The sequence below is a fragment of the Dermochelys coriacea genome, chromosome 3 (assembly GCF_009764565.3).
Source record: "Dermochelys coriacea isolate rDerCor1 chromosome 3, rDerCor1.pri.v4, whole genome shotgun sequence".
Classification (NCBI taxonomy): Eukaryota; Metazoa; Chordata; order Testudines; family Dermochelyidae; genus Dermochelys; species Dermochelys coriacea.
This window is the reverse complement of record NC_050070.1, coordinates 160,677,366-160,699,440: the sequence shown is the minus strand read 5'-3', so window position 1 is coordinate 160,699,440 and position 22,075 is coordinate 160,677,366. Positions and strand designations below refer to the sequence as shown.

At 42.7% G+C, this 22,075-nt stretch overlaps 1 protein-coding gene across 1 annotated transcript in view; it reads left to right on the top strand.

Annotated features, from left to right (window-relative positions):
• Positions 1-22,075, top strand: part of DNAH14 (dynein axonemal heavy chain 14) — a 551,687-nt gene that overhangs the window by 324,373 nt on the left and 205,239 nt on the right. The window contains exon 41 of the mRNA XM_043511487.1: positions 6,078-6,153. Coding sequence (XP_043367422.1) covers positions 6,078-6,153 — 76 coding nt within the window. The remainder of the gene's footprint in view (positions 1-6,077; positions 6,154-22,075) is intronic.

The following is a 22,075-nucleotide window of genomic DNA, read 5'->3' as shown; positions in this document are numbered from 1 at the left end:
CCAGGTCCTGTGGTGAGGATAACGAAGGTGTTGGGAGGAGGCTATGGGGAAGTAGCCCAGGGAGTTGTAGCTGTCATGCGGCTATTACAGGAGGCACTCTAGACAGCTGCAATCCACAGGGCCCCGGGCTGAAAACCAGAGTAGAGGGCGGGCCGAGGTTCCCCCCAAACCTCCCAACTCCAGATCAGACACAGGAGGAGTTGACCTGGACTGTGGGTTCCACCAGAAGGGAGGTCTCTGGGCTGTTCCCCAACCTACGTGGTGGATCAGCAGAGATGGTGGGAGTTCTTCTCTTTTTGCCCATGCTGGCCAGTGATGAGGTTATCTGAGTGAACGGCAGATTTGAGGCACAAGAGTGGCCAGACTGAGGGCTGCCGTGAATCTCTGAGGCAAGCAAATCCGCCAATAACCGCAGGACCACCAAGGTAGAGGAGGAACTTTGTCACACTGTATTAAGTTAGTGTTCAATTGTAAACTTTTGAAAAAACAACCATAATGTTTTGATCAGTTACGAACATTTCAGAGTTATGAACAACCTCCATTCCCGAGGTGTTTGTAACTCTGAGGTTCTACTGTAAATCCTGCACTTCAGCCACACTTCAGTTCAGGATAGCAATCCAAATGGCTCATGGCCAAATATGACTTTAAAATAACAAATTCAATTCTTTCATTGAGCATCTGCCAAAAGAACGTCGGGACCAGTTTAAGTCCATTATACAAGATGGTCAGCTCCTAGCAAAGACCTTGCTCCAGGTATCATTAGATGCAGCAGATACTGCTGCATGGACTATCTCCACTGCAATGGTCATAAGAAGAGCATCTTGACTACAGCTGTCTGGCTTTCCAAGACTGGTTCAGAATACTGTCAAAGAACTTCCCTTTTATAGTCTTTGTGGACTTTGAGGACTTGACAGATACAACGCTCCACGCTTAAAAGGACTCAAAAGTCATGCTGCAATCCCTAGGGATTTACATTCCTGTAAATAAAAAGGAGATTTAGTAGTTCTCAGATGGTGCAATGAGCATGCCCAGCCCCGTGTTCAACATATCGTAGACCCTCTGAACCCCCGGCCAAGAGACCAAAAAAGAAATCTCCTTCAGCTACATATTCTCCTCCAGGTGACAGTTTTGATGGCTTGGTCCAAAGACTCAACTGTCCAGCTGACAAGGTCTTACCCTCCTCCCTCCTTTTGGATGCCTCCTTTCCCTTTTTCAGGATGCATGGAAGCATATGTTAGCTGACTGAGATGAGGGTGATCTGGCCTAGTGGCCAGTGGGCAGCATGCCTAGTGCCTGGGGTCAGAGCCATAATCAGTCATTGGGAAGCAAAGCCAAGAGTCAAACCGGTAGGCAGGAACTGGGTACCAAAGCCCAGGGTTGAGCCAGAGTCCGTAGTCAGGAGCTAGAGTCAAGGGTCATAAACAGAGGTCAGGAACTGGAGCAAGCAAGGTATCAGACAAGGTGGGGTTCAGGGCAGGGGCAAGGCAGGGGGCAAAGCAGGAACAGAGTAATGCAAGAGCAAGCATAGTGTGCATTGAGAAGTCAGTGAGCTGCTGCTAGCTTAAGAGCCAGACTGCTGGCCTCTGCAGCCAGTCAGGTTGCATGGCTAATCAGGCAGCCTGCTTCAGGCCAGTTGCACTGATGACATGCCCATAGACTACCTCTGTTGCAGGCTGTGAGTCCTGACAGCATATAACATGAGGCATATGGGTTTTGGAAGCCATAACTTCTGGTTACACTATCCATTTCAAATCTATCCCTACTACTCTTCTCCCCTCCCCTTCCCTTTTCAGGGACCCCTTACCATCAATTGCTAGAGCAAGGGATGACCTCTCTTCTAAGTGTAGGAGCAATAGAACCAGTTCTTGTGGGAAGGAGATTCTATTCAAAGTATTTCCTGATCCCCAAAAGAATGGAGGATGGAGGCCAATTTTAGACCTCAGGTCTCTAAAGAAATATGTAAAGCAACAAAAATTCAGAATAGTGACTCTTACAGCAATAATTCCTTCATTAGAAATAGGAGATTTGTAGTTCAGGAGTCGCAAACCAGACATATTTTCATGTCATGATTTTACTTCACAAAAGAGGTTTTTTCGTTTTCTAATAAACAAGGAATACTACCAATACAGGGTGCTCCCTTTCGGCCTATCTTCAGAGCCAATATTTTCAAAGATTCTGTCTGTAGTTGCTGCTCACTTGTGTTGTTTGGGTATAATTGTTTTCCCATACCTAGATGACTGGTTGGCAGATTCTATCAGGAAGTAAAGATCACATGTTCCCTGTTTCACAGTCTAGGCCTTCAAATGAACATTAAAAAGTCTGTTTTTACTTCACTCCAGCATCAGGATTTCATAGGCACTTCCCTCGATGCAGTGACAGACAGAGCTTACCTACTGTCCAGCAGATTTCTCATACTTGTGAATCTCGTATCAAAGACTTGTATCAAAGAGCAGTCCTCAAGTAACAATAAGAGATTGTCTTCAACGGCTGGGACACATCATCTTGCATCTGTGTAGGGCAGCATGCCACATTACATCTCTGAGGTGTGCAGAGGTGGCTTCAAACTGTTTACAAGCCAAGCAAACGTAGTCTAGGCAAGTTACTGTCTGTTCCCCAATGGGTACTACAATCGCTCAACTGGTGAAAGGACCCAACCAAAACCTGCAGATGTTGTGTTCTTGCAGATTCCCCCTACCTAGTGATAACATCAGATGCTTTACTTTTGGGTTGGGAGAGTACATCTGAGGCATTACAAGGTACTGGGAAAATGCAGCTTCTCCACATCAATCTTCTGCAATTGAGAGCTGTCAAAAATGCATACCTATGCTTTTCTGCCTCTAATCAAGTCAAAGTCATTAAAGATAAAGACAGATAATGTGGCTGTATTATATAAAATGTCAGGGAGGCGCACATTCCCCATCTCTCTGTCCTGAAGCGATAAAACTCAGGAATTGGTGCATAGCCAACCAAATAGTCATCTCAAATTTTTACCTTCACACTATTCAGACTATTCATGGCAGATGACCTCAGCAGACATTTCTTTCTAAATTACAAATGGTAACTGAATGCAAGTGTCCTCTGCAGGATATTCTTAAGCCTGAGGGTTCCTGGAGGTTGATCTGTTTGCTGCGGTAGCCAACACAAAATGCATCAAGTATTGTTCCAGAGGGGGGCTCAATCCCCAATTCATAGGAGTCATGTTCCTCATCTCATGAACTAAAGGACTTCTTTATGCTTATCCACCAACATCATTACTGTTAAAGGTTATCAGTAAGATCAAGCCAGATTCTGTCTATATTGATTGGACCAGTGTGGCCAAGACAAGTCTAGTATCCCTATTTGATCCTACTTGCCTCTTGCCCTTCATGGAGGTTTCAGTCAGTTCTCACCTACTGACCCAGGATGACTGTTGAACACTTCACCCCAACCTGCAGATTCTCAGGCTCCAAAACATGATTCATTAGTGCTCGGAAATAGAGATATCCCATTCATCAGAGGTACAACATGTTTTAGTAAATAGTAGAAAAGAATCAACAATAAATGCTTAGCCTCAGAAATGGAAGGGATATTATCTTTGGTGTAACAGTCATCAGATTTCGCCAACTCACTCTCCTCTTCCCAGGGTATTGGATTACCTATTGGAACTGAAAATACTGGGTCTTTCTATGAATTCTATTATGGTTCCTTAAGCAACAGTAATAGCTTTTCACATGCCTGTAGGGGGTTTTTCATTCTTTGCTTATCCAGCTTGAGCAAGATTCCTAAGAGGTTTATTGAATATCTCCCCACAAATCAGAGATCTTACTCCAAGCTGGAACTTGAAGTTACTACTTAATTGCCTTATGAAACATTATTTTGAGCCACTAGCTATGTGTTCTTTATTAGATTTATCAATTTAGACAGTCTTCATGGTAGCAATCACTTCTGCCCTAAGGGGGGGAGGATTGGGGGTCTTAATGGCAGACCCCCCGTTTATGGTATTTACCAGAGAGAAAGTGTCACTATGGGCACATCCAAGATTTTTACCCAAGGTGTCCTTAGAATTTCATATTAATCAAACTGTTCAACTGCCAGTTTTCTTCCCCCCAGAACCTCACTTGACTACTGAAGAACCCATATTCCATACCAAATCAGGGGTAGTCAATTATTTTTTGTCAAGGGTGAAATTTTTTGGTCAAGATATAATCATGATCCAGACTCCAGAGAAAGTAATAAAATAATAATGATAATAAGTAAGGAAAAAGATTTCAGGGTCTGTTCAAAAGCATCTGGCGGTCTGCATTTGGCCTGCGGTCTACCTTCTGACTACCCCGCCATAGATATCAGGAGAACATTATCCTTCTACCTAGTTAGGACCAAACTATTTAGAAGATCTCCTAGACTACATGTATCCATTGCGGACAAAAACAAGGTTCAGTCATTTTTAAACTGCGGTTATCCAAATGGATTTTTGGCTGTATTAAGATTATGACAGAAGTAATGTTCAGCCCTCTTTGAGAGTGATAACACGGTACACAAGAGCACTATCTACATCTATAGCCTTACTTAAGGATGTACCAATTGCAGGCATCTGTAGAGCAGCAACTTCGTCATCTTTTCATACTTTTATTAATCATTATCCTTTGTTACCTGCAGCAAAAGCAGATGCTCTAGGCAATGCAGTTCTCTTCTGTATTGGACTCTGCTCTGAATCTTCCACCTGCATAAAGGTTGTACTGCTCAGGAGTCACTTGAAGTGGAGCACCCACAAGAACACTGCTTGAAGAAGGAGAGTTTACTCACCTTGTGCAATAACTGGATTTCTTTGAGATGTGTGTCCTTGTGGGTGCTCCACTACCCGCTCTCCTTCCCCTCTGCTTTGGAATCTCTGGGTCTTTGTGGTGGAGAAGGAGCTGATAACTGTTTTGCCATGCAGCCCAATATAGCTTCAGTGCAGAGCACAAGGATGTGTGGGGTGCAAGCGTCGGCCAATTGGGAATTGCTATAAAAAAAAATCTCTGATCAAAGGTGCAAAGATGCAAGCACACCAGAAGTGGAGCACCCATAGCGACACACATCTCACAGAACTCCAGTTACTGCACAAGGTGAGTAACCTCTCCTACTAGTTCACAGTATCAAGCAGGGAGTGACTTGTGCGATTATTTGTGCGACTGTTTAAAGAAAACAAAACATCCAGAATGTTTGACCTTCATCTTTGTTTTGTTAGTAATGTTTGGATACCCTGAATTTTACACACATTTGAGTCAGACAAGCTTCTTAATAATAGAATGGAAGGGAAAGACTTGTATTTCTTTTAAATATCCCTCTGTTGTATAACTGGTATGAGTAAGGTTGCAGGTTTGTTACAGTGGTAAAAACATCTGGATATATGATTTTTCTGTTTGTCCATGACTTTTCTTTGTGATTTTAATAAAGAAACGTTTCCAAATAGTGGTTTGTGACCCACCAGTGGTTTACGGGGGTAAGTCTCTAGGTGGGTTGCCAGCCAGTGCAGAGGGGAGGCCCTGGAGAGGGAAACAGGGAGGTTGGAGAGCGAGCTCATCCTGCAGTAGTAACTTTTGTCCCATAGAGCTGGTCCTGGCTCTGGGGTCGCAGCACCACTCACTCAAATTTGGCTCAGCCCTTTCTCCGTGATTATGGAGGGTGATTAGGCCAAACTAGAGCAGTGCTGTGACTCCCAAAGAGGGGAACTGGGCCCAGCCCTGCAGGACGGGAGGGCAGGGCAGACTCACTCTCCAGCAGCATCCGGAACCTCTCCTCCTCACCAAGCCTGGATTAGTGTTACTGTGCTGGGGCAGAGGGTGCTGCTGCAGGTGGTTGATGCCACTTCAGCGGGGCATACAGGAGGCAGAGGAGGGATTTCTGTATATTATATTTAAAGAGGTACCATTGAATTTTCATACCATGACTTTATACACTATTTTTCCCCAATCCCATGACTTTTACTAAATTTACTGTGAATGCTCTGTGATTTTTTATTTTAAAAAAGTCCATGACAAATCTTCACCACTAGGCAAGAGAATCTAGCTTTTATATTACCCAGAAACTTACACTGTAAATATTGCCATTTCTTTTAGTTGAACGTAATGGATCTAACTGATGCTGCTGTGACTGCAAAAAACAAAGAAGTAACAGAATCTTCGTACTCTTACAGTAAGTGCTATGACTGTATAAACGTGGAACAAATGGCAAACATTTAACAAAGAAAACTCTTTTCTCTGAAGTCTAGTTCATTGCTCTTTCTGCTGCCTCATAAAGGCTAAAGGCCTTATAATTGAAGTAGAATTAAGCTTATAGGAGAATATAAATTCTGCAATTAAAAATTTTGTCTTTACCTCAGAATTCACCAAAGAAAGGAAAAATAGACATATAACTCTTACTCACTTAAGCAGAATTTTCTTAAATATCCCCAGTTAAACAACTGGGACTACTTAGAAGCCAGACTGTGATAGCCTTACAGTGAGTAGTATCTTGCTCCACAAATAGACCTCATTGACTTCAGTAGGATTATTCCTTCTTTAAGGTATTGTTATTCTGGAGGTTGGGTAAAACCTCAGTGGAGCTGATGAGCATAACAGCCACTTTCCACTGAGGATAAATGAAGGAACAATTAAATGTCCTTTTGTTTAGAGAGAGCTGAAATAATAGGAGCCACCACCTAAAACACAGATAAACCACATGTAAGGCCACTCAGGAATCTTAACTGTAGGTGGAGGGGTTTCATGATGGCCTAAACCTGAATACAAGGGTGAGGTTGGTTTGACTGCTGTTTTGTGCTGTATGTGTGAGATAAGGAGCAGAAACACCACAGAAGTAGAGAAGGAGCAGAGAGGCCCTGGTAGTGTGACCCTGAGAAAAAGTGGAGAGAGCGAGCTTTGGAGCTCAATACATACTGACTGGAAAGGAGTTTGCAACTGTGAGCATAGAAACTGTCTCCTGTTTGAAACCTAAAGTGTTCAAGTAAACAGGACTTTGTGTATGTTCTTTGTAAATAAAACAAGATTCCATTAAATAAATACCTGACTCCATCACCAATTTCTTCCTCTAATGGAAACAACCCACAAGAACAAATTTTGGCTAACCACGCGGTTCAAAAGGGGTAACTGTACTATTCAGCATGAGTAAGGATAGAAGAAACTCATCCACAGTGAATAAAGTTACAGGTATCATGTCAGTGGTTTGTCATTGCTTTTAACATAAACTTTCTCACTATGCCTCATGGCATTTATCTCTCAATGCTATATTTTTGTGTCAAATTCACACTGTCTTAATCCTTAGTTAACTAATGTCCAGGCTCCATGTAATCTGCAGCCACAAAAGTTGCTACCCATCACTGATGAGTAGATTACCTTAAAATCTTGAGCTGAATTAAACTAAATTTAAACTAAAACAGTGATATCTGCCTGAATGCTTGTCTTCACTGTAACTGATAGCTTGAGTTGGTACACTCAAATTACTCCACTGGAGCCTTAATCAAGTGAGAGTGACCACATTTTGAAACAACAAAACTCTCTGTTACACAGAGTGATTTGATTAGTGTTACAGAGTGACCTGGATGAACAGTTGATGAGTTCTTGTTACTCAGGTTGCTGCATCTCCATTTCATTACTAGATTGAGCTTCCGCAGCACTTGAGTTTCAGCCTATACCCCCTGACGTTCCAGTTAGTTCAAGCTAAAAGAGACACCTAGCTCAAGCTAGAGATTTTTTGTGTGTGGACCAGAAGTAGGTTAGGAGTAAAACTCGAGTTATACCTTGAGCTAACAATACAGTGAAGACAAGTCTTGAGTGTGTATAGAGCCAGAAACAACAACCCTGAGAGGTATGAATTGCCCGCGTTCATCTCAATGCACTATTGATGCTAAATGTAAATGTCCAAAACTAACTATTTCACAGCTAATCATTTGAGCAGAAACTGAATTTATGATGTAATTATGCATCATCAGTGCAAAAAAATCCATGGCATATCAAAAAGTGAAAGTATGGGGACAGTGTAAAATAAATGGAATTTAATGGCAAAATAAGTATTACATGGGCTACTGTACTGATTATATGATTGTTTCATATTTAATTCTGTAAAAGCCTCCCATTTTCAATTCAAATGGAGCTGTGGAAGAATTTCCAGTCTGCTGGACTGGAGTGCCAAATAACCAGGTGGTTTTAACATAGAATATAAGTCAAGTTTGCTGAGAAATTCACAGAAGTCTCTTCACTAAGGTTTTTTTTTAATTATCTTTATTCTGATAGCACTGAAGATATGCATGGTGCTGTACAATGAATAAAATGTGCCAAGCATCTCTTTCTGTTGCACAGCTTCTGCCCTCATTCATCACTAATGGGTTAATGCTCCTACCTCTGAAATTCAAAAGCAGTCCAGTTTTGGTGCTGGTGATTCCAGGGCAAAGCCCCACACTTCAGGAGACAAGATTCTTTTTCAAATAGTGTCCCTGTGGGTGCTCCATTTCATGTTTGCCTGCACCTTTGATTGGAGATTTGACCATGTTCTTGTTGGTATTCAATTTAGCAGTTAGTTAGTATACAGTTAGTTATTTCATAGTGTTGTGGGAAAAGTTGTTTCCTCTTTTTTCTTTTCCTTTTTCCTTTAAAAAACTGAAAAGCAATTTTTAGATAAATATAGATATATAGATTTTAAAATCTTTTCCCCCTGAAAGGGAAGCTTTTGCTATTTTGCTCAGGAATGCCAGGGTCCCAGGGATTTAGAAGGTGCCTCTGATGCCGCAAAGCTATCCTGAGCAGTGACAGACATTCTCAGTGCCTCTGCTGTTTGGGAGATGTGTACATTCCCAGTAAGTGCAAGATCTACACTTCCTTCATAAGTAGATCCCAATGGAGCAAGCCTTAACACTGGCTTTGAGTCCAGGGATGGAGGGCCCCACTGTACATAGATATCTTAGTACAGCTAGTGCCCTGTCCACCTCAAAATCTGTGCCACGGGACATTGCTAGAGACATAGGACATAGCAGTACCGTTTGTGTCTGTGGGACTGAAATCCTCAAAAGATAGCTTTGATATCTGCCTCTAGGCAGAAAGAGGTAATGAGTAAATTTCCAAGGATGTTTCAGTCACCACTGCATAAAAGGGCTAAGGAGACTGCAGGTCCCAAGGAGAATCCATGCAGGCTGCAAGTGATTCTGGTACTGCAATGGCAGTGAAGACAGTTTCAAAGAGTCATTCATCAAAGACAGAATTGGTACCAAGCTGGAGTACCTGTACCCAGAGCTGCAGACACTCTTCTGAGAGGAATTCTAAACTCATTCCTGAACAACTGTTGGTATCAGCAACACAGAAGACTGGTCAATTACCTACGGTACCAATGGAATCAGAATTGAGACTCTCTCATGCCAAGTGCTCAGTATCGGCACATTGGAACCAAAGCCATCCTCCACAGCTTCTCGCTCAGAACCGTCTTTGATGCCATCGGTACCACAAAGATTTAGATATTCTTAGGGCCTTATAGTATCTTTGGTGCTGTAGTCTCCCCTATTAAGGGGTATTGAGGGTTTATCCATGCCAAGACTTATTCAATCACTGACCTCTCTATCATCTAGTGTACCATATTCACCATCATCTACTTTACAAGCTGAACGGTTATTCTACTCCTTGGAGTATGTTGAAGAGGACTCCTCGACTCTCAGATATTGGAACAGGATTCCCCTATTTACTGTAGAACACACAGGTCTCAATGGCCTTTTTGGGACCCGGGGACATTCTGTTGTCAAGAGTTTGCATCAAAGTCTTTGCACCACCAGAGAAAGCAGAGAAGGGCCCATTCCCCTCAACCATCTCTACCACCATATGTGCCAGAAGAGGAGATCTTTGAAGAGCAAGAATCAAGGGCATACAAGGAGATGACATCTCTTTCTAATATTTCCTCCTCATCACCCAGTGAAGCTGTGATGCCTCTACCACCTCCTATGGTGGATGACTTCAGGCAGCGCCAGGATCTAGAATTGCTGACATGCTTCAGATTCCTTTAGAGAAGTTTCAGGAATCCTACCGTAAACTTGAAGATTTATATACTTCAACATCCATGAGGATTGCCATTCTGGTCAGCGAAGATCTCATGTAACCTATTAAAATTATCTGGCAAAACCCAGCTACCGCATAACTTAATATAACTCAATGTCCACCCCGCACAGTAAGGACCACAAGAAGCTAGATCTTTTTGGTGGCAAATCTTACTCTTCAGTCACTTGAGTTCAGAATAGCCAATCATCAGGCACTCATGACCAAATATGACTATCTGAATTACAACAAATTTAATTCCTCTACTGATAATCTGCCAAAGGAACATCATGATCAATTTAAAGCCATTATACAAGAGGGTCAGCTCCTGGCAAAAGACATTGCTCCAGGCCTCCTTGGATGCAGCAAATATTGCAGCATGATCTATCTCATGAGAAGTGATAATGAGAAGAGCATCTTGTCTACGGTTGTCATGCTTCCCAAGACAAGCCAGGAAGAAGAGGTGAATGAGGCTTTTTTTTAAACAACTAACAAAATCATCCAAAGCACAGGACTTGGTGGTGATGGGGGACTTCAACTATTCAGATATCTGGTAGGAAAACAACACAGCAGGGCACAGATTATCCAACAAGTTCTTGGAATGTATTAGAGTCAATTTTTTATTTCAGAAGGTGGAGAAAGCTATGAGGGGAGAGGCTGTTCTAGATTTGATTTTGACAAACAGGGAAGAGCTGGTTGAGAATTTGAAAGTGTAAGGCAGCTTGGGTGAAAGTGATCATGAAATTATAGTGTTCATGATTCTAAGGAATGGTAGGAGGGAGAACAGCAAAATAAAGACAGTGGATTTCAAGAAGGCAGACTTTAGCAAACTTTTATGTTTAGGGACAATAAAACCAGTTCCTGTGCATCACAGGATTCTATTCAAAGTACTTCCTGATCCCCAAAAGGAATGAAGGGTGGAGCACAATTTTAAACCACAGATCTCTAAACAAATATGTGCAGAAATTCAGGATGTTGACTCTTGCAACAATAATTCCCTCATTAGATTGGTTCATGACTCCCCACGTACAAGATACATATTTTCATGTCTCTATTTGCCCTTCATGCAAGGTTTCTCTTTGTTTTCTATACAACAAGCAACACTACCAATACTGGATGTTTGCTTTCAACCTATCTTCTGCCCTAAGGATATTCTTAGAGATTCCGTTGGTAGTTGCTGCCCACCAATGTCATCTGGGTACAGTCGTTTTTCTGTATCTGAACAATTGGTTGATTAGGGAAAATCTTATCAGGAAGAGTTGGTGGCTTAAAGGCAATGTGTTCTCTCTTCCACAGCCTGGACCTTCAACTCAACCTCAAGAAGTCTGTTTTGACCCCAGTACAGAGTGTAGGCTTCATAGGAGAGTCTATGGATGCAATGACAGGCAGAGTGTACCTGCCTTCTAGAAGATATTTCTTAGTACCAAGTGTCATCTCAAGGAGTCAGGACAGTCCTTAAGTAACAGTAATAGATTGCCTTCAACTGCTGGGTCACATGTTATCTTGCATCTTTGTAGTGGAACATGCCAGATTACATCTCCAAGGTCTCCAGGGATGGCTTTGAACAGTTTACAAACCAAACACGCACAGTCTAGGCAGGTTAGTGTCTGTTCTCAGATGAGTTCTACAGTCACTCTGCTGATGGAAGGAGCTGACCTAAACCCGCAAAGGTGTTCCGTTCTTTCAGAATCCCCCTACCATAGTGATAACATGAAACACTTCATTTTGGGTTGGGGGGCACATCTGGGACCTCACAAGGTGTATGGGAAATGGTCACTAGAAGAGCAGCTTCTCCACCTCAATCACCTGGAATGGAGAGTGGTCAAAAATGCTTATGTACACTTTCTACCTCTAATCAGATACAAGTCAATAAAAATGATGACAATTTGGCATGCATTTATTATATAAATCATCAGGGAGGAGCCTGTTCCCTATCACTCTGTGCCAAAGTGATAAAACTCTTGAATTAGAGCATAGCCAGTCACAGTGATCTCAGCTTCTTACCTCCCAGTGTTCATAACAGCATGGCAGACTACCTCAGCAGACATGTCTTCCAAAATTACAAATGGAAACTAGACTCATGAGTCCTCTATACAGTATTCTTAGCTTAGGGATTCCCAGAGGTTGATATGTTTGCCATAGCAGCCAAAACAAAGTGCATCAAGTATTGTTCCAGAGGAGGTATCCATCCCCAATACCTTGGAGATGTTTTTCTTTTATAAACGTATCCACCAACACCATTGTTGTTGAAGTTTCTCAATAAGATCAAACAAGATCAAGCCAGGGTCATATTGATTGTATCAGTGTGACCAAGACAGGTCTAGTATCTCTATCTAATAAACCTTATGTCTCTCCCTCTATGATGGCTTCTGATCAGTGCTTGTCTGCTTACTCAGGATGCCAATCAAACACTTCATCCAACTTGCAGATTCTGAGGCTCATAAGAATGGCCATACTGGGTCAGACTGAAAGTTCATCTAGCCTAGTATCCTGTCTTCTGATAGTGGCCAATGGCAGGTGCTTCAGAGGAAATTAACAACAGATACTCATCAAGTGATCCATCCCCTGTCACCCGTTCCCAGCTTCTGGAAAACAGAGGCTAGGGACACCATCCCTTCCATCCTGCCTAATAGCCATGGATAGACCTATCCTTCATGAATTTTTATAGTTCTTTTTTGAGCCCTGTTATAGTCTTGGCCTTCACAACATCTTCTGTCAAAGAGTTCCACAGGTTGACTGTACATTGTATGAAGAAATACTTGCTTTTGTTTGTTTTAAACCTGCTGCATATTACCTTCATTTGGTGATCCCCTAGTTTTTGTGTTATGACAAAGACTAAATAACACTTCCTTATTTACTTTCTCCACACCAGGCATGATTTTATAGACCTCTAGTGTATCCCCCCTTAGTAGTCTCTTTTCCAAGCTGACAAGTTCCAGTCTTATTAATCTCTCCTCATATGGAAGCTGTTCCATACACCTAAATATTTTGTTGCCCTTTTCTGTACCTTTTCCAATTCCAATATACTGTGACAAAGTTCCTCTGCCTTGGATCCTGTGCTTATTGGCGGATTTGCTCGCCTCAGAAATTCACGGCAGCCCTCAGTTTGGCCCCTTTTGCTGGTGGCTCAAATCTGCTGTTCACTCAGCTAACCTCATCACTGGCCAGCATGGGGAAAAGGAGGAGAACAATCCCCGCAGTCTCTGCTGGACAATCTACTAGGTTGGGGGACAGGCCAGAGACCTTCCCCTCTGGTGGGACCTACAGTCCAGGTAGCTCCTCTTATATCAAATAGGGAGTTGGGGAAGATGCAGGGAACCCAGACCCACCCTCTATTCCGGGTTCCAGCTCAGGACCCTGTGGATTGCAGCTGTCTAGAGTGCCTCCTGTAACAGCTGCGTGACAGCTACAACTCCCTGGGCTACTTCCCCAAGGCCTCACAGAAGGCTCTTCCTCCTGAAGCTTGATCACGCTTGTATTCCTCAGTTCTCCAGCAGCAAGCCTTCTCACTCCCAGCTCCTTGCATGCCTTTCACTAACTGATGGGAGGTCCTTTTTAAATCAGGTGTCCTGATTAGTCTGCCTGCCATAATTGATTCTAGTATGTTCTTAATTGGCTCCTGGTGTCTTAATTAGCTTGCCTGTCTTAACTGGTTCTAGCAGGTTCCTGATTGCTCTAGTGCAGCCCCTGCTCTGGTCACTCAGGGAACAGAAAACTGTTTATCCAGTGGTCAGTATATCTGCCTTCTATTACTCTGCTGTACCCAACTGGCCTGGGTCTATCACACTATCTTTTTTGAGATGGAGCGACCATATCTGCATGCAGTATTCAAGATGTGGGTGTACCATGGATTTATATAGAGGCAATATGATATTTTCTGTCTTATCTATCCCTTTCTTAATGATTCCCAACGTTCTGTTAGCTTTATGGACTGCCACTGCACTTAGAGTATATGTTTTCAGACAGCTATCCACAATGAATCCAAGATATTTCTTGAATGGTAACAGCTAATTTAGACCCCATCATTTTATATGTATAGTTGGGATTATGTTTTCAAGTGTGCACTACTTTGCATTTATCGACACTGATAAATGCTCCAAGCATAGTTCCTCAGTGATTCTCCAGACTTACAGACATCCTGCTCATCAGAAGTACAACACATTTTATTAAATAGTAGGAGAAAATCTGCAAGAAATACTGACCTCCAAAAATGGAAAGAATATCATATTTGGTGTAATAATAGTCAGATCTTCCTGACTTGCTCTTCTGTTCCTGTGGTATTGGATTATCTGTTGCAGCTGAAAACATTGGTATTTTCTGTTAATTCCATCAAGATTCACTTAGCTGCAATAACAGGTGTTTACTCAGCCATAGGGTTTTTTAAATCTTTGGTCACCCACCCATGGCAAGATTCCTGTGCGGTCTTTTGAATCTCTCTCCACAAATAAGAGACCCTACTGGGACATCGATCTAGTTCTGAATTGCCTCATGAAACATCCTTTTGAGCTACTTGCTACATGTTCTTTATTAGATTTATCAATGAAGACCACCTTCCTGGTGGCCATCACTTCTGTCTGAAGGTTTAGAGAATAGGGAGCTTTAATGATAGTCCTCCCATTTACAGTATTCACTACAGAGAAAATATTGCTATAGCCCCATCTGAGGTTTTTACATATTGTATGATCAGTATTTTGTATTCTTCTTCGAGTGCTTGCTCATGTCCATTCCGGCACCGGTGCATGTGGCGAGCGCACACACCTAATATGGAATGGACCTGAACAACACATGTTGAAGAACACCAGTTATGGAAATCAAACTATTCAGCTTCCCCCCCCCCAAAGCCACATCAGACTAGTCAGGAAGCTATATTCCAGACCCTAGTTGTCTGGAGAGCATTGGCCTTTTATCTAGAGAAGACCCGACCATGTAGAAGAGCTTCTAGACCATAGTTTCCCAGACTAGAGGTCACAACCCCAAATGGGGTCATCCTCAGAAGATTGGATTGTGGGCTTTTGTAAAGAAAGTTTCTCTGTCTGTTGTGTGGACTTGCTGGGTGATTCACAGAGAACAACTGGCATCTAAAGCTCTGAGTCCAGAGCTATGTGGTGTTTTGCAGCAAGTCTTATCTATTGTGAACTAAATCAAGATTCAGCCTCTTCATGTGCATCTGTTTGCAAAACTGTGTGAAGAAATGGTGTCTGATCATGACATGTTTCACACTGAAGCTTGTTGGCTCTCAAGAGCAAAAATACTGGTATAATTTTTTGAATTGTTGGTGAGCTGTGTGCCTATGCAATGGACTGCAAAAAGAGAGAATTTGTGGATTTTCTATGTGACCTAAGGAAGGAATGCCTTCTTGTCTATATTAGAGACATATTTGGGAAATTGAATGAAATTAATACAGGGCTGCAAGGAAGGAACACCCACATCTTTCAGCTGAGTGATTGAATCACAGGATTCACGAAGAAAATTGTTTTCTGGAAGAATAATCTATTGAAGAAGTCAATATAATATATTGTATCCTTCCCACAGCTTTTCAAGTTCCTGGCTGATGATGAAATTATTCAGTCTCCCACATGGATGACGGCTGAGCATCTCAACTGGCTGGAAGAACCATTTGCATCCTTTATACCCAAACTGGACGTGACAAAGTATGATTGGATGCAAACCCCTTTCAGTGCAACCCTTATGCCATAGATTTGCCAGAAGGAACTGCTCAAAAGGAACTGCTCATCAAAATTTACCGTGCTCCATTCTTGAAAGTTATATATACCCAATTTTCTCTCCCGAAGTTCTGGTTCACTGTTAAGAATGAATATCCAGCACTCTCAACACGTATCTTGTAACTGGTGTTGCCATTCATGAGCATGTATTTGTGTGAAGCTTGATTCAGTGCATGTGTCCATCAAGTCTGTGCATTGATCTACCATTGATGTCACATCAGAGATTAGATGTGCAATTGCTTCTACACTGCCAGACTTTGAGAAGCTGTTTTATAAGCCCATGTGTTATATTAGAGAGCATTAAATAACATCTTCATTTGTAAATTCCTTGGATTCCTTGGTTACTGTTGCTTTGTTGCTGTTTGAAGTCATAGGAAACAACAAGTCTCAAAATGGGGTCATGCAGGCAAAAAGTTGGGAGCCCCTGTTCTAGAATCTTTTTATCCAGTGCAGATAGAAACAGGGGATCAGGAATTTTGAAACAGACTATCCAAGTGGATCTCGAGATATATTACGATATGTTATGTTTGGACTCATGTTCTACATCCTTTAAGAGTGACAGCACATTTTAGAGAAGTACAATCTACGTCTTACTTACAGCCTTACTTAAAGATGTTCCAGTTGAAGAGATCTTCAGAGTGGCAACTTGGTCCTCTGTACAAACTTTTTCTAACCATAATGCCCTGGTTACTGCTGCAAGATCAGATGCTGCAGCAGGCAATGCAATTCTCTCCTCTGTACTGGACTCTGCTCTGAACCTCCTGCCTCCTTAGAGGAGTATTGTTAGGGAGCCACCTGAAGTAGAGCACCCAAAGGGACAGTAATCAAAGAAGAAGGAAAGGTTACTCACCTTGTGCAGTAACTGGAGTTATTCAAGATGTGTGTCCCTATGGTGTGCTATTACTCATCCTCCTTCCCCTCTGCTTTGGAGTTTCCCTAGAGGGACTTTGTGGTGAAGTAGGAGCTGAGTGCAGTTCCTGCACAGCCCCATATAGCCTTGGTATATAGATATGTGGGGCGCATGCGTAGGCCAAATGGACACTGCTACCAAAAATTTCTGATCAAAGGCACAGGGTGCAGACACAACTTAAGAGAAGCATCCATAGGGTGACACATCTCAAAGAACTCCAGTTACTGGTTAGTAATTGCTTTTTCTGCCTCTGGCGGTGAAGCATGTTGGCAGTTCAGTTTCTGATCATTTTGTTTTATAATTTGAATTTTTTTTTGCAGTAATGATTTATAATCTTTCTCCTGTTCCTGAATTAGCTATTTGACAGCATGGTTTCAGCCATGCAGATCATCCACTGCAGCCCCTCCTGTTTTGGACTCCTCTATCCCAATTCAGGCATGGCGGCATTGCCCCCCAAACACAGAGCTAAATTTAAGCGATGTTCCCTATGTGAGGAGCATTTACACTCTCTACAGAGGGTAAATTATACCATGACTGTTCACAGCCAGCTGACCCTCACTCTGGCAGAGCACAGGGCTCAGAGTCAGACCAGCATGTTGGGTTCCACCCCTATTCCAAAGAGCCAGGACTCGAAGGCAGAAAAGCCTGGTCAGCAGCTTCTGAGTATTTTGGGAACAGTCTAAGGACAAGGAGGACGCTCTCTGGCCAGCTCAGGGGATAAGTCTTGCAACAGACCCAGGCCTGGGAGGAGGAAAAAACAGTGAAAGAATACAGAATCCTCTTTTCCCCCAGATACTAAAGTGAGTCCTCAGCTCCCTGGGGAAAGAAGCAAAGTTTGTACAGAGCACCCCTTCCTCCAACTATGCATTGGGAGCTTCTTATGATGCTCAAGGGTAAGTTCTGCAAACCCCAGAGACTACAGTCCCGAAAGGCAAAAGGAAGCATTACCTTTGCAGAACAGCAATGTGTATTGTTAATGAACAAGTGCAATTAATAACCAGGGGTTAAGCCCCTTCTCCTTTGTGCCTCCCCCTTGAGGGTTTGTTTGCTGGAGCTTTTTGCCTACTGTGATATGGTCAGGCCAGATAATTACAGAACAGTGATAGGAGGCAGATATATTAGACCCAGATTAAGTAGATCCTTGTTCCCTGGGTATGGTAACAGAAGCAGTTCCAGAACAAGCAGGAACTTGCTGGAACCAGTTAAGGCAGGCTGGTGAATTAGGACACCTAGAGCCAATTAAGAAGAAGCTGCTAGAATCAATTAGGACAGGCTGGCTAATCAGGGCACCTGGGTTTAAAAAGGACCTCACTTCAGTTAGGGAGAGGTATGTAAGGAGCTGGGAGAGAGAGGATGTGCTGCTGGAGGACTGAGGAGTACAAGTGTTATCAGACACCAGGAGGAAGGTCCTGTGGTGAGGATAAAGAAGGTGTTGGGAGGAGGCCATGGGGAAGTAGCCCAGGGAGTTGTATCTGTCACACAGCTGTTACAGGAGGCACTCTAGACAGCTACAATCCACAGAGGGCAGGCCCAGGTTCCCCCCAAACCTCCCAACTCCTGATCAGACACAGGAGGAATTGACCTGGACTGTGGGTTCCACCAGAGGGAAAGGTCTCTGGGCTGTTTCCTGACCCACATGGTGGATCAGCAGAGACAGCGGGGGTTCTTCTCCTTTTCCCCATGCTGGCCAGTGATGAGGTTATCTGACTGAACGGCAGATTTGAGCCACAAAAGTGGCCAAACAGGGCTGCTGTGAATCTCTGAGGCAAGCAAATCCTCCAATAAGCGCAGGACCCACCAAGGTAGAGGAGGAACTTTGTCACACTACGCAGCACATCTTGCAGTGTTTTCTATGAAGCTTGCTGTCCTTCCCCCACTGTGCAGCATCTCTGGACATGCAGAGAAACCTATCACTCTTGTGAAACCTTCCCTCAGGCTGCAGTGTAATGGGAATTGTGCCTGTCTGGCTTTCAGCCCATGGACTCTTCCTTTGCCAGGAAAAGGGGCTCAGATGTCAGGCAGAATGGGAATTGTACCTATATAGTCACCAGCCATAAGTGATTGCACTACCAAGGAAAGGCAGGCAGGGGTCTCATCCCTCCTCCACTCCACAGGCTGGCTCCACATTTAAGCATAAGAAGCACTTTGGGTCACAAACTGCCTGAAACAGAGGCACATGAAGACTCTACTCCCCACAAAATTGTACCATTGTGGGATTACAGAGGAGGAAGTAAGAAATCTCTTCCCATGTTCAAAAATAGTCCTTATTTATTGAGTAAAGCCCCAAGTGATACTAGTGTATTCTTGCAGTACTTATTTGGGAGCAAAACAGCCTGGCGGAGCAGGCAGACAGGCAACCTTTCAGACTCCTGTGGACATCTAGCCAGCCAATTCCATTATCAAAGTATTTGTACAAGTACCCCTCCTCTGTTATCCGGTCCCGAGGTCAGAGTGAATATCATGTTACCCTGCCCCTCTAAACACTCTGTCAAAAACCACACACAAACTAACCAAAAAACCTGCAAGACTTTTCCAGGGTAGGAGGCCAGTGACTTGCTGGGGATTTATTTATATTAATAAAATATCATCTTTTTTTCAAGCATTATTAGATATACAGTTTCCAGTAGATGCCTCCTTTGAGGACATCATAAGATGCAAATGAGGACTTCTGATTAAAACCAAACATTAAACCTAAATTATTATGTAACAAAAATTAATAAATTCTTTGTCAAGTGGCCTCGGCATATTCCTATTTATGGAATCTGCCAACTGGATGCAGCTCAGATTGTGGAACTTCGCTAGCAGTGCCTATTGCAGTGCTCACTCACCTCTCCCATCCAACCCATTCTCTCAGTGTTCGCAAACATTCTGAGGGCAAGGCTCTGAAAGGGGTGTGGTGCTTTAACCGATTCACTCCTTTACAAAATATTATTCTCTAGAATTGGTATAAAGGTCAGATGCCACCTTTGGTCAAGCAGTACTTCATTTGTTATTGATTAGGATTCCAGATCCCACCATCTGGATTACAGGATAACATTTTGGATTACATTTTGCTTACAGGATTACATTTTGCTAAAATATCCTAAGAGTGGAATATGCAGAAGCCACTCGAAGAAATTAAGGTTACTCACCTGTAACCAGAGTTCTTTGAGATGGGTTCTGCATATCCATACTCCCCACCCACCTTCCCTTCTTCTCAGGAGTTCTAATGATTTTGGGATTTATGGGAAACAGGGAAAGGAATTGAGATGACCGGAGTGCCATGCTCCTTTTATAGCCTCGCCCTCAGAACATTCATGAACGCTGTAGGGAACATCAAGGCTCCAAGGGGCACCGCTAGCAGATTTCCAGTGTTTGAGCCGCACCAGGTCAGCCCGTCCCATGAGTATGAATATGCAGAGAACATCTCAAAGAGTTGTATTTACAGAGAGCTAACCTTCATTTCTGGGACCTTAAGTTTGCTGTAACAGTAGTTCCACCGATGAAATGCAATCAGACGTATAGAAGGTAGCTTCCTTTCAAAAGACCCCACAGAACATAAGAGTGAGAACACACTGCACAGCAATTTCAAAGTGTCAGCATCTCCATTTAGACCAAAGGTTTTTCATACTTAGTAAGAAAAGCCGCCTTGGTAGCAAGCAAGTAATTAATCATCTAGGGATATGATCCTTGCTTAGAGTGTGACATCTTGGATTCTGTTGTGGTCAAACCCTTAATGTAATTTGTGATAAGAGCAATTACTTCTAACTTGGGGCTATGAGAAAACCAAGTTACACCCTGGAATAATAAATTGGTCATTCCAAACAGATATCTAGTGCATCCAAACTTACAGATCAGGAGCTTTTTGAGTAAACATTAACAAATGACAGGTGTCAGAGTGGTAGCTGTGTTAACAAATGAGTAGCTGATATGCAGAGAGAGACCTGATCCCTCACTATCAAAGGCAGCATAATAATCCACTGGTCACTCCAACACCATGTATCTAAGAAAGAACTGTTACCCTAGTAGAAGGAAAAATCTTGAACAGAAGCTTCCAAGGTAACCCAAATAAATTTTCCTCCAAACCAACAAAATCCTAGCATGACAAAGACAAAAAGAGAGTTTGTGTATGACAGCTCATAATTCCTGTACAAAACTCTTCTGAACAGTCCTCCACACTGTGTCTTAAGAAATGACTGGTAATAGTAACAGCAAAGCAGAAGATGCAAGTTGGGCAATTAGAGAATATGCCAATCAGTGCTCTGTCCAGAGAAAAAGACTCATTCATGACTGGACAGTTGCTGGAAAGGATTCATACCCATAAGTTGTTCAAAATCAAGAAGAGCTTTTGAATTCAGTGCAGATAATTGCTCATCCAGGGGTCAAAACAGAGTCCTGGTCATAATTTTACCTACTTGGTAATGAATTGCAAAGGCCCAAAACTTTATTGTATCTGTCATTTCCTGGCAGTGATCATCTCTAGCTAGTTATCTCCAGTGGCTTGGATTGCCTGTGGAAATTCCTTCTGAAGACATGGAATCATGCACCCGATACAATGAAAAATTGGGTATCATTCTCAGATCACATTTGAATGTTCCTTTGTGGGCAGATAAGTATGAACAACATGCTGAAAGCCAACCCACTTTTCACTCTAGACCCTTGAATACTCACTATGGATGCAAGCCTCACAGAAGCATACTTGGAAGACAAATTTCCAAAATCTCAAAGTGTATGTCTGAGTTCACTTAGACTGCTTTTTAATGGTACATCAGAACATGTAAATAAAATCTTCCATAAACAGGACCATATGTGATTGGAGTGATGGTCTGTAGAGTCCAGTATCATGTCTTTGACCCTGGCCAGTTCCATGGTACCAGCAGCTTCAGAAGCTGTAATAAATCACATAGTGAGCAACTATGGTGCTTACAGGGAAATCTTCTCTGACTTCCCATTAGAGTTGTCTTCTGATTGAGGTGTAAGTGTTTTATATACCTTATCAAACTAAGGGGAAACCAGAGATTGAAGCTTCTCTGGAGCAATGTAGTAATGTCCTGGGCAAAGAAGAATATATTCTCTTTCAAGACAGTTCACATAAAGGGTACTGAAAAGAGGAAAAGGGAGAGTTGAAGTATTTCACTGGCCCAGAAGGCACTTTTGACTTGCTAGATAGCCAGTGAACTCACTTTGCACATGCAAAAATGACCGGACTTCGTGAAGTAGAGATTCCTTCACCTGGATCAGGAACAACTACAGTAAACAACCTGGTCATCAGAATAGAAAGGTAGTTCAGCATGGATTCTCCATTAGCCTCTGATACATTTTGGTATCCAGACTGAACTCAATCCGAAAATGTCGTTTATTGCTCTAGTAAAATTTACATTTTCTGATGAGAAAGGAAGCAGAAAGCTTTTTTGGGCAGGGATTGCCTCTGTCTTTGT